Here is a 12703-nt window from a genome sequence, read left to right on the forward strand (position 1 = left end):
AGACTGTTTATTATAGGACCTATAGACTGTTTAGTACAGGACCTATATAGACTGTTTATTACAGGACCTATATAGACTGTTTATTATAGGACCTATAGACTGTTTATTATAGGACCTATAGACTGTTTATTATAGGACCTATAGACTGTTTATTATAGGACCTATAGACTGTTTATTATAGGACCTATAGACTGTTTATTATAGGACCTATATAGACTGTTTATTATAGGACCTATATAGACTGTTTATTATAGGACCTATATAGACTGTTTATTATAGGACCTATATAGACTGTTTATTATAGGACCTATATAGACTGTTTATTATAGGACCTATAGACTGTTTATTATAGGACCTATAGACTGTTTATTATAGGACCTATAGACTGTTTATTATAGGACCTATAGACTGTTTATTATAGGACCTATAGACTGTTTATTATAGGACCTATAGACTGTTTATTACAGGACCCTATAGACTGTTTATTACAGGACCTATATAGACTGTTTATTATAGGACCTATAGACTGTTTATTATAGGACCTATAGACTGTTTATTATAGGACCTATATAGACTGTTTATTATAGGACCTATATAGACTGTTTATTATAGGACCTATAGACTGTTTATTACAGGACCTATAGACTGTTTAGTACAGGACCTATATAGACTGTTTAGTACAGGACCTATATAGACTGTTTATTATAGGAACTATAGACTGTTTATTATAGGACCTATAGACTGTTTATTATAGGACCTATATAGACTGTTTATTATAGGACCTATAGACTGTTTATTATAGGACCTATAGACTGTTTATTATAGGACCTATATAGACTGTTTATTATAGGACCTATATAGACTGTTTATTATAGGACGTATATAGACTGTTTATTATAGGACCTATATAGACTGTTTATTATAGGACCTATATAGTTGGTTTAGTACAGGAACTATAGACTGTAATGTGTTAGGGTCCCCGCTAACAGGCTGTTTATTATAGGACCTATAGACTGTTTATTATAGGACCTATATAGACTGTTTATTATAGGACCTATATAGACTGTTTATTATAGGAACTATATAGACTGTTTATTATAGGACCTATAGACTGTTTATTATAGGACCTATAGACTGTTTATTATAGGACCTATAGACTGTTTAGTACAGGACCTTATAGACTGTTTATTACAGGACCTATATAGACTGTTTATTATAGGACCTATATAGACTGTTTATTACAGGACCTATATAGACTGTTTATTACAGGACCTATATAGACTGTTTATTACAGGACCTATAGACTGTTTATTATAGGACCTATAGACTGTTTATTATAGGACCTATAGACTGTTTATTATAGGACCTATAGACTGTTTATTATAGGACCTATATAGACTGTTTATTATAGGACCTATATAGACTGTTTATTATAGGACCTATATAGACTGTTTATTATAGGACCTATATAGACTGTTTATTACAGGACCTATAGACTGTTTATTATAGGACCTATATAGACTGTTTATTATAGGACCTATAGACTGTTTATTATAGGACCTATAGACTGTTTATTATAGGACCTATATAGACTGTTTATTATAGGACCTATATAGACTGTTTATTATAGGACCTATAGACTGTTTATTATAGGACCTATATAGACTGTTTATTATAGGACCTATATAGACTGTTTATTATAGGACCTATATAGACTGTTTATTATAGGACCTATATAGACTGTTTATTATAGGACCTATGTAGACAGTTTATTATAGGACCTATAGACTGTTTATTATAGGACCTATATGGACTGTTTATTATAGGACCTATAGACTGTTTATTATAGGACCTATAGACTGTTTATTATAGGACCTATAGACTGTTTATTATAGGACCTATAGACTGTTTATTATAGGAACTATAGACTGTTTATTATAGGAACTATAGACTGTTTATTATAGGACCTATAGACTGTTTATTATAGGAACTATAGACTGTTTATTATAGGACCTATAGACTGTTTATTATAGGACCTATAGACTGTTTATTATAGGACCTATAGACTGTTTATTATAGGACCTATAGACTGTTTATTATAGGACCTATAGACTGTTTATTATAGGAACTATAGACTGTAATGTGTCAGGGTCCCCGCTAACAGGCTGCTCTTCCCCAGCAGTAGCTGCATCCAGTGACCGGTCGCAGTTCCCCATCGTCGCTGTAGCCATCACTGTAGGCGTTATACTACTGGCCCTGGTGACTGGCTTACTGCTTAGTGGAAGGTAAGATTATATCTCTGTCTCTGTCTCTGTCCCTTTCTGTATCCCTGTCTCTGTCCCCTGCCTTGTCCCTTTCTGTGTCCCTGTCTGTGTCCCTGTCTTGGCCCCCGCCTTGTCCCTTTCTGTGTCCCTGTCTCTGTCCCCTGCCTGTCCCTTTCTGTGTCTCTGTCTCTGTCCCCTGCCTGTCCCTTTCTGTGTCCCTGTCTCTGTCCCCTGCCTTGTCCCTGTCTGTGTCCCTGTCTCTGCCCCTGCCTGTCTCTGTCCCCTGCCTTGTCCCTGTCTGTGTCCCTGTCTCTGTCCCCTGCCTGTCCCTGTCTCCTGCCTGTCCCTGTCTCTGTCCCCTGCCTGTCCCTGTCTGTGGCCCTGTCTGTAATATTTGAGGTATCTCTGGTCATGTTGTATTGCTGTGCTTGCTGATGAACTAACAGGCATTACCATGTGTCTGGGGTGTGGAAGGCTACAGCATGGGGAGGTGGGGCTGTTCTCATAGAAATACAATGATGATTTCCGTCATTCTACTCTATGGTTGTTCTCATACCCTCACAGGAAGCTGAGGCAGAGACAATATCCTGTTTCACGCACGCCGCACAGGTTACTTTGCATGACAACACCAACACCATAGAGCAGCAGTCACAGTGCTATGACTGGCCTGCTGCTGAACAACAACAATACCAGCAGTCACAGTACTATGACTGGCCTGCTGCTGAACAACAACAATACCAGCAGTCACAGTACTATGACTGGCCTGCTGCTGAACAACAACAATACCAGCAGTCACAGTACTATGACTGGCCTGCTGCTGAACAACAACAATACCAGCAGTCACAGTACTATGACTGGCCTGCTGCTGACAACAACAATACCAGCAGTCACAGTACTATGACTGGCCTGCTGCTGACAACAACAATACCAGCAGTCACAGTGCTATGACTGGCCTGCTGCTGACAACAACAATACCAGCAGTCACAGTACTATGACTGGCCTGCTGCTGAACAACAACAATACCAGCAGTCACAGTACTATGACTGGCCTGCTGCTGACAACAACAATACCAGCAGTCACAGTACTATGACTGGCCTGCTGCTGAACAACAACAATACCAGCAGTCACAGTACTATGACTGGCCTGCTGCTGACAACAACAATACCAGCACCGTAGAGCAACATGGTGCCATTTGGATCATTTCTGCCACAGAAGGAAAATATTAACACATACAGTACTGCAAGACTTCAGTATTCACAGGGTTCAGTATTCACAGGGTTCAATATTCACAGGGTTCAATATTCACAGGGTTCAATATTCACAGGGTTCAGTATTCACAGGGTTCAGTATTCACAGGGTTCAGTATTCACAGGGTTCAGTATTCACAGGGTTCAATATTCACAGGGTTCAGTATTCACAGGGTTCAGTATTCACAGGGTTCAATATTCACAGGGTTCAATATTCACAGGGTTCAATATTCACAGGGTTCAGTATTCACAGGGTTCAGTATTCACAGGGTTCAATATTCACAGGGTTCAGTATTCACAGGGTTCAGTATTCACAGGGTTCAGTATTCACAGGGTTCAGTATTCACAGGCTTCAATATTCACAGGGTTCAGTATTCACAGGGTTCAATATTTGGCCATTTCAATATTCTCATTATATCCAACACAATAACATCAAACTCTGGATACATTTTAATAAGGACATCTTTCCTTAGGCCTACAATAAGTTGCTGACTGCAGCCTGTGCAATTCCTGCACCTTAGTTTGAGAGCAAGGTAATGGCAGTGTTCCTTCTTCAGAGAGATTTTCCCCACAAGAGATACAATCTGGAAACTGACAGCTTGACAATAGCTACTGCTTTAAAGACAATCTATTGTTTGGAGGGTGTTTTACCTGTCCTACCTGTCCACCGTTTCTGTGTTTTACCTGTCCGCCGTTTCTGTGTTTTACCTGTCCTACCTGTCCACCGTTTCTGTGTTTTACCTGTCCTACCTGTCCACCGTTTCTGTGTTTTACCTGTCCTACCTGTCCACCATTTCTGTGTTTTACCTGTCCTACATGTCCACCGTTTCTGTGTGTTACCTGTCCTACCTGTCCACCGTTTCTGTGTTTTACCTGTCCTACCTGTCCACCGTTTCTGTGTTTTACCTGTCCGCCGTTTCTGTGTTTTACCTGTCCTACCTGTCCACCGTTTCTGTGTTTTACCTGTCCTACCTGTCCACCGTTTCTGTGTTTTACCTGTCCTACCTGTCCACCGTTTCTGTGTTTTACCTGTCCTACCTGTCCACCGTTTCTGTGTTTTACCTGTCCTACCTGTCCACCGTTTCTGTGTTTCACCTGTCCTACCTGTCCACCGTTTCTGTGTTTTACCTGTCCTACCTGTCCACCGTTTCTGTGTTTTACCTGTCCTACCTGTCCACCGTTTCTGTGTTTTACCTGTCCGCCGTTTCTGTGTTTTACCTGTCCTACCTGTCCACCGTTTCTGTGTTTTACCTGTCCTACCTGTCCACCGTTTCTGTGTTTTACCTGTCCTACCTGTCCACCATTTCTGTGTTTTACCTGTCCGCCGTTTCTGTGTTTTACCTGTCCGTCGTTTCTGTGTTTTACCTGTCCTACCTGTCCACCGTTTCTGCGTTTTACCTGTCCTACCTGTCCACCGTTTCTGTGTTTTACCTGTCCGCCGTTTCTGTGTTTTACCTGTCCGTCGTTTCTGTGTTTTACCTGTCCGTCGTTTCTGTGTTTTACCTGTCCGTCGTTTCTGTGTTTTACCTGTCCGTCGTTTCTGTGTTTTACCTGTCCACCGTTTCTGTGTTTTACCTGTCCTACCTGTCCACCGTTTCTGTGTTTTACCTGTCCACCGTTTCTGTGTTTTTACCTGTCCGTCGTTTCTGTGTTTTACCTGTCCTACCTGTCCACCGTTTCTGTGTTTTACCTGTCCGCCGTTTCTGTGTTCTACCTGTCCACCGTTTCTGTGGCAGGGAATTGAGAGCAGAGCAAGGATGGTGGTACTGGCTGTCTGAAATAAGTGATCGCTCTTCTCTTCTCCTCTGGGCTGTTTGTGGAGATGTTATGTTCTCCGTTTCACTCAGTATCCTTGAACCGAGATGTAACCTTTGTTTTAAGCCTGTCAGGTTCCCCATTTAGAATTCCAGAGATAAAGAGCTAGGAAGAGTACCTGTACTCCTGCCTTTAGAGGAGGAGCATCCGAACTGCAACATACTAGGCACCTCAATACGATAGATCCCATCCTGCCGTAGCCTTGGCCTCAGTACTTTAGATAAATCCCATCTTGCCTTAGCTGTAGTCTTGGCCTCAGTACTTTAGATAGATCCCATCCTGCCGTGGTCTTGGCCTCAGTACTTTGGATAAATCCCATCCTGCCCTAGCTGTGGTCTTGGCCTCAGTATTTTAGATAGATCCCATCCTGCCGTAGCCTTGGATTCAGTACTTTAGATAAATCCCATCCTGCCCTAGCTGTGGTCTTGGCCTCAGTACTTTAGATAGACCCCATCTTGCCTTAGCTGTGGTCTTGGCCTCAGTACTTTAGATAGACCCCATCTTGCCTTAGCTGTGGTCTTGGCCTCAGTACTTTAGATAGACCCCATCTTGCCTTAGCTGTGGTCTTGGCCTCAGTACTTTAGATAGACCCCATCTTGCCTTAGCTGTGGTCTTGGCCTCAGTACTTTAGATAGATCCCATCCTGCCGTAGCCTTGGCCTCAGTACTTTAGATAGATCCCATCCTGCTGTGGTCTTGGCCTCAGTACTTTAGATAGATCCCATCCTGCCGTAGCCTTGGCCTCAGTACTTTAGATAAATCCCATCCTGCCGTAGCCTTGGCCTCAGTACTTTAGATAGATCCCATCCTGCCGTGGTCTTGGACTCAGTACTTTAGATAGATCCCATCCTGCCTTAGCCGTTGTCTTGGCCTCAGTACTTTATATAGACCCCATCTTGCCTTAGCTGTGGCCTTGGCCTCAGTACTTTAGATAGATCCCATCCTGCCGTAGCCGTAGTCTTGGCCTCAGTACTTTAGATAGACCCCATCTTGCCTTAGCTGTGGTCTTGGCCTCAGTACTTTAGATAGATCCCATCCTGCCGTGGCCTTGGCCTCAGTACTTTAGATAGATCCCATCCTGCCGTAGCCTTGGCCTCAGTACTTTAGATAGATCCCATCCTGCCGTAGCCTTGGCCTCAGTACTTTAGATAGATCCCATCCTGCCGTAGCCTTGGCCTCAGTACTTTAGATAGATCCCATCCTGCCGTAGCCTTGGCCTCAGTACTTTAGATAGATCCCATCCTGCCGTGGCCTTGGCCTCAGTACTTTAGATAGATCCCATCCTGCCGTGGCCTTGGCCTCAGTACTTTAGATAAATCTTTGGCCTCCCAGTTGCCCCCCGTAAAATATAGCCGATCCCTCACACAGTAGCCCCCCTTTAAAAACACTGCAACCACCATAGGCCAATGGCCACTGACATTTGATTTTGTAAATAAATAAATAAATAAATACAAAAAAATTGCAATGTCCTGCTCCTTCCCTGACTTTTCGGTAGTCATGTTTAAAATTTTACCCCCGTTTTCTCCCAATTTCAATTACAATCTTGGCTCATTGTTGCAACTCCCCAACGGGCTCGGGAGAGGTGAAGGTCGAGTCATACATCCTCCGAAACATGACCCGCCAAACCGCGCTTCTTAACACCCACCCTCACCAATGTTTCGGAGGAAACACTGTTCAACTAACGACCGAGGTCAGCCTGCAGGCGCCCGGCCCACCACAAGGAGTCGCTAGTGCACGATGAGCCTTGTAAAGCCCCCCCTCCGGGCAAACCCACCCCTAACCCGGACGATGCTGGGTGCCGCCTTATGGGACTTACGGTCACTGCCGGTTGTGACACAGCCTGGTATCAAACCCGGGTCTGTAGTGACGACTCAAGCGCTGCGAAGCAGTGCCTTAGACCGCTGTGCCACTCGGGAGGCGCACTCTTTAAAAAAAAAAAAAAGAAAAGTATTTAGAGGCTGTTTACCTGTTCTTATTTTCTTTTTTTTTACAGTAATTGCTAACTTAAGGGGCCAAGACAAACGTGACCGAACGCCTCAATTTGGTACTAAATAGCAACATTTAAATGTTGTTTTTGTTTTTACATTGGTTAAAAGTAGAGACTCAGAAAATGGTATGTCATACACTGCAGTTGAATAATGATAAAGTAATTCTGCTTTGAAAGTTGATCAACTTGTAAACCCACTTTTAAGAAAATGTCCCTTGAATGTTTTGTTCCACCTACTGGAGAGCTCTATTTTGTCTACACCCATTCAGCATCACTCACACCCTCTTAAGCCTTGGCCCCACCCATCTCTTTAAGGATTCACATATGAGGCCGTGTGCTAAACAGAGTGAATACAGTAGTGTAGTGAACAACCAAAGATTTCAAGACTAAAAGTGGTGAAAGTAGTAGCCTACAATAAGGAAAAACTCCAGGTAAAATACAATTCATCTAGTCCTTGGCCTGTATCCTAATATGACTTTGGTGCAGGTCATGTTGTTCTTCACATTACCATCTCTGGTAAACACACTATATCAAATAAAATCTAAGTGTATTTGTCGCATACACAGGATACAGAAGGTGTGAACGGTACAGTGAAATGGTTACTTGCATAGTAGCAATATCAAAAACAGAAAGTGTCGAGAAAAATATTGTATAAATATTTTATAATGATTAGATGATTCTTACCCAGACATACTGGTCTAAATTGATGGGTCATGTGAAGGAAATGCTATAACCCAGCCACATCTAGCTAAGTGGATGGGTCCCTATTGTCTAGACATGTAAACATGTTCATGAAATACAATAGATGGTCCTAATCCCCCCCAGATACACATGGTGAACTTGATGGGTCATGTGATCATCTGGCGAAGTGGAGTCTTTTGGTTAGACATGTAGCTAGCTAGCTAACTAAACAGTTAACCTAATGGTGCTTTCAAGACAACTGGGAACTTGGAAAAATAGAGGTAAAATCATGACATCAGTGATCTTCAGGTCGGAAAGTCGGGGCTCTAGAAATAGACCCGAGTTCCCGAGTTGAAATTCTGAGTTGGATGACCGTTATAAAATACATTTTCCCAGTGGGAACTAGTTCCCCCCCCCCCCCGAGTTCTCAGTTGTCTTGAACACACTGAAGTCGGAAGTCAGAGATTTTCCGAGTTCTCAGTTGTTTTGAATGCGGCAATAATCCCAGCCCATACTACTAGCAATACAAACTGATTGTCATAGCTAGCCACCATGCATAAAACTGCACGTAGCTAAAGCTAACCAATTAGGTTCAATGTTAGCTAGCATTAGGCTGTGTGTTCTCTTTTTGACTCCCTCCGCATATTTGCAATAAACGCCAGAATTTTCTTCATCTCATTAGCTATACTTTTCTGCTTCCACCTGGCATTCCACAGATTTCAAAACTTGGTCAACTTCTTCTGTGACAACAACACCGATCAACCGTTTCAGAAGACTCTACAATGTCTGATTCAATTAAAATGTTTTGACCTAAATCAGGGATTTCCTCATTGTCTGATTGAGTCAGCATGACATGATCGTCCTCCAGAAAAAAATGGAGAGAAGTAGCAACACTTTTGCAGTGCTGCAGTAGAAAGGATTACCTACACATACTGAGCAGCTCATGTTATAGACAGAAGCATGCTACATAGCAGACCAATCAGAACTCATCTCTCGGCATGTCTAGCCCACTCATTATCTCAGCCAATCATGATTAGTGGGAAGATTCCTGGCTTTTTCCGTGGCTAAACCAACTAGGCTGGTCATTGAACAATTGTATTCCTATTTACAGATGGCATACAAGCTTGTTATTAAGGCACATGAATTTCACATGTTACAGAAGGCATTTCAGTCCCCTAAGAATTTATGTTTATGTTCAAATTCCTGTGAAGTGGTGACGTGCGACATTCACCTATCTTCCTGAAATGAGTCACAGAAAGACAGAAGGACGTTGGTACCCAGGCGCTAATGTATCTCTCTCCTCACATAATCAACGTCGTCAATGGATGATTGGGCGATAGAAACCAGATAGAAACTGATAATTGAGCGTGTGATTTGATATCACAATTGAATTTGAATGATCTGAATGATGAAGGCGAAGAGGATGATTTGAATTTAGAACAATAGTGTAATGATGAGGAAGATTTGTGGGCGTTGTGGGCGGTCTAATCAGACACTGAGTACAACATACTACACGTGTGTAGTTCACAACGGCAAGCCGAATCAAACGAATGGACGCAGAATTTACATGATCTGGAGTCGGATAGGGGATCAGATATTGAGTTTGACAATCAACGTTGCAATGTTGCTGACGAAAGAGTCTCTTCATTTGATTCGAGCCTCCGCCTCAGATGCCTGAGCCTCGCCGCAGACAGATCAGAACAGTGTGAGACGGCGATCCCAACGTAAGACAGGAGTCTCTGGCAAAGAAGAAGAAGCCAGCTTGGAAAAGTAAACTAACAGGGACGGGAGCTGCCACATACCAGCGGAGCTGTACTCCACATCAGTGATGTCAGAGTGGTAAAGCTAGATGTATTGATTTACAACAGCAGTATCATCGTAGATGTATTGATTTACAACAGCAGTATCATCGTAGATGTATTGATTTACAACAGCAGTATCATCGTGGATGTATTGATTTACAGCAGCACTATCATCGTGGATGTATTGATTTACAACAGCAGTATCATCGTGGCTGTATTGATTTACAGCAGCACTATCATCGTGGATGTATTGATTTACAACAGCAGTATCATCATGGATGTATTGAGTGGAGACGAAGCAGCGGAGGAACTTGTCCAACTCGGGTGGAACCCCGATGAGAGACTCACTGATGGCCCCAACAGGGAACAGAAGGCCTTCCAATACCGTGTGACGAACTGGGGCCCACAATCTGAGATAATGTCCTGGGGAAGTCTGTGTAGTTGAAAGACACGGATAATCATGAGGTCAGCGGACTCCTTCACTGAAGGCAACTTGGGTAAGATGATGAAATTGGCTGCCTTGAAGAACCGATTGACGACCACCAGGATGTGGTAAGCCCTTGAGATGGAGGTAACCCTGTGATAAAGTCTACAGACAGATGAGACCAGGATGGGGATGGGCAGAGGTTGGAGCAACCCGGCCGGTCACTAACGTGAAGACTTGCTTTGGGCACAACCGGTCGCAACAAAGGATATCACATCCTCCATCAATTTGGGTGTCCCCATTGTAGTACTCGGGACCGGGCTGATCGCGGAACATCAAGTCTGTTAGTGGGTCCCTCGCCGAGGTCAGGTTCACGGGTCTGGGCTTGTCAGAAAGGTGGTCTCAATACTCCATATCACAGGGGCCACAATTCATGAGCTGGGGATTATGGGCTCGGGGTCCCTCTCCTCATTAGAGACATCGTGTTGGCGGGACAGGGCATCTGCCTTCTGATTCTTGTATCCCAGCCGATAGGTTAGTGTGAAATCTAACCTGTTAAAAAACAGAGCCCACCTATCCTGGCGAGCATTCAACCTCTTGGCTTCTTGAATGGCGACCAAGTTCTTATGGTCCGTCCAGATCACAAAAGGCTGAGGTGCCCCCTCCTACCAGTGTCTACACCCCTCAAGAGCCCACTTACAGTGCCTTGCAAAAGTATTCATCCCTCTTGGTGTTTTTCCTATTTTGTTGCATTACAACCTGTAATTTGAATATATTTTTTTATTTGGATTTCATGTAATGGACATACACAAAATATTCCAAATTGGTGAAGTGAAATTAAAAAAATACCTTGATTCAAAAATTTCAAAAAAATTTAAAACTAAAGTGGTGAGTGCATATGTATTCACCCCCTTTGCTATGAAGCCCCTAAATCAGATCTGGTGCAACTAATTACCTTCAGAAGTAACCTAATTGGTTAAATAAAGTCCACCTGTGTGCAATCTAAGTGTCCACATGATCTCAGTATATATACACCTGTTCTGAAAGGCCCCAGAGTCTGCAACGCCACTAAGCAAGCGGCACCACCAAGCAAGTGGCACCTTGAAGACCAAGGAGCTCTCCAAACAGGTCAGGGACAAAGTTGTGGAGAAGTACAGATCAGGGTTGAGTTATAAAAAAATATCCAAAACTTTGAACATCCCACGGAGCACCATTAAATCCATTATTAAAAAATTGAAAGAATATGGCACCACAACAAACCTGCCAAGAGAGGGCCGCCCACCAAAACTCACAGACCAGGCAAGGAGGGCATTAATCAGAGAGGCAACGAAGAGACCAAAGATAACCCTGAAGGAGCTGCAAAGCTCCACAGCAGAGATTGGAGTATCTGTCCATAGGACCAGTTTAAGCCGTACACTCCACAGAGCTGGGCTTTATGGAAGAGTGGCCAGAAAAAAAGCCATTGCTTCAAGAACAAAATAAGCAAACACGTTTGGTGTTAGCCAAAAGCCATGTGGGAGACTCCCCAAACATATGAAAGAATGTACTCTGGTCAGATGAGACGAAAAATGTAGCTTTTTGTCAATCAAGGAAGTCGCTATGTCTGGCGCAATCCAACACCTCTCATCAACCCGAGAATACCATCCCCACAGTGAAGCATGGTGGTGGCAGCATCATGCTGTGGGAATGTTTTTCATCGGCAGGGACTGGGAAACTGGTCAGGATTGAAGGAATGATGGATGGCACTAAATACAGGGAAATTCTTGAGGGAAACGGGTTTCAGTCTTCCAGAGATTTGAGACTGGGACGGAGGTTCACCTTCCAGCAGGACAATGACCCTAAGCATACTGCTATAGCAACACTCGAGTGGTTTAAGGGGAAACATTTAAATGTCTTGGAATGGCCTAGTCAAAGCCCAGACCTCAATCCAATTGAGAATCTGTAGTATGACTTAAAGATTGCTGTACACCAGCGGAACCCATCCAACTTGATGGAGCTGGAGCAGTTTTGCCTTGAAGAATTGGCAAAAATCCCAGTGGCTAGATGTGCCAAGCTTTTAGAGACATACCTCAAGGGACTTGTAGCTGTAATTGCTGCAAAAAAAGTGGCTCTAGTTATCTTGTATTGTTAGTGGTTCTATAGTATATTAGTGGTTATATAGTTTACTAGTGGTTCTATAGTATAATACTGGTTATATAGTATACTAGTGGTTCTATAGTATAATAGTGGTTATATGGTATACTAGTGGTTCTATAGTATATTAGTGGTTCTATAGTATACTAGTGGTTCTATAGTATAATAGTGGTTATATAGTATACTAGTGGTTCTATGGTATACTAGTGGTTCTATAGTATAATACTGGTTATATAGTATGCTAGTGGTTCTATAGTATAATAGTGGTTATATAGTATACTAGTGGTTTTATAGTATTGTTAGTGTTTATATAGTATTGTTAGTGGTTATATAGTATACTAGTGGTTATAT

The 12703-nt window shown here is 42.7% G+C and overlaps 1 protein-coding gene across 2 annotated transcripts in view; it reads left to right on the forward strand.

Annotated features, from left to right (window-relative positions):
* unm_sa34860 (un-named sa34860) overlaps positions 1-12703 on the forward strand; it is a 168868-nt gene that overhangs the window by 121140 nt on the left and 35025 nt on the right. Inside the window, exon 8 of one of the 2 annotated variants that reach the window (XM_045692702.2) lies at positions 2180-2285. In XM_045692702.2, coding sequence (XP_045548658.2) covers positions 2180-2285 — 106 coding nt within the window. The remainder of the gene's footprint in view (positions 1-2179; positions 2286-12703) is intronic. The other variant, XM_045692703.2, reaches the window with a different exon arrangement.

The sequence above is a fragment of the Salmo salar genome, chromosome 13 (assembly GCF_965601325.2).
Source record: "Salmo salar chromosome 13, fSalSal1, whole genome shotgun sequence".
NCBI classification, from domain to species: Eukaryota; Metazoa; Chordata; class Actinopteri; order Salmoniformes; family Salmonidae; genus Salmo; species Salmo salar.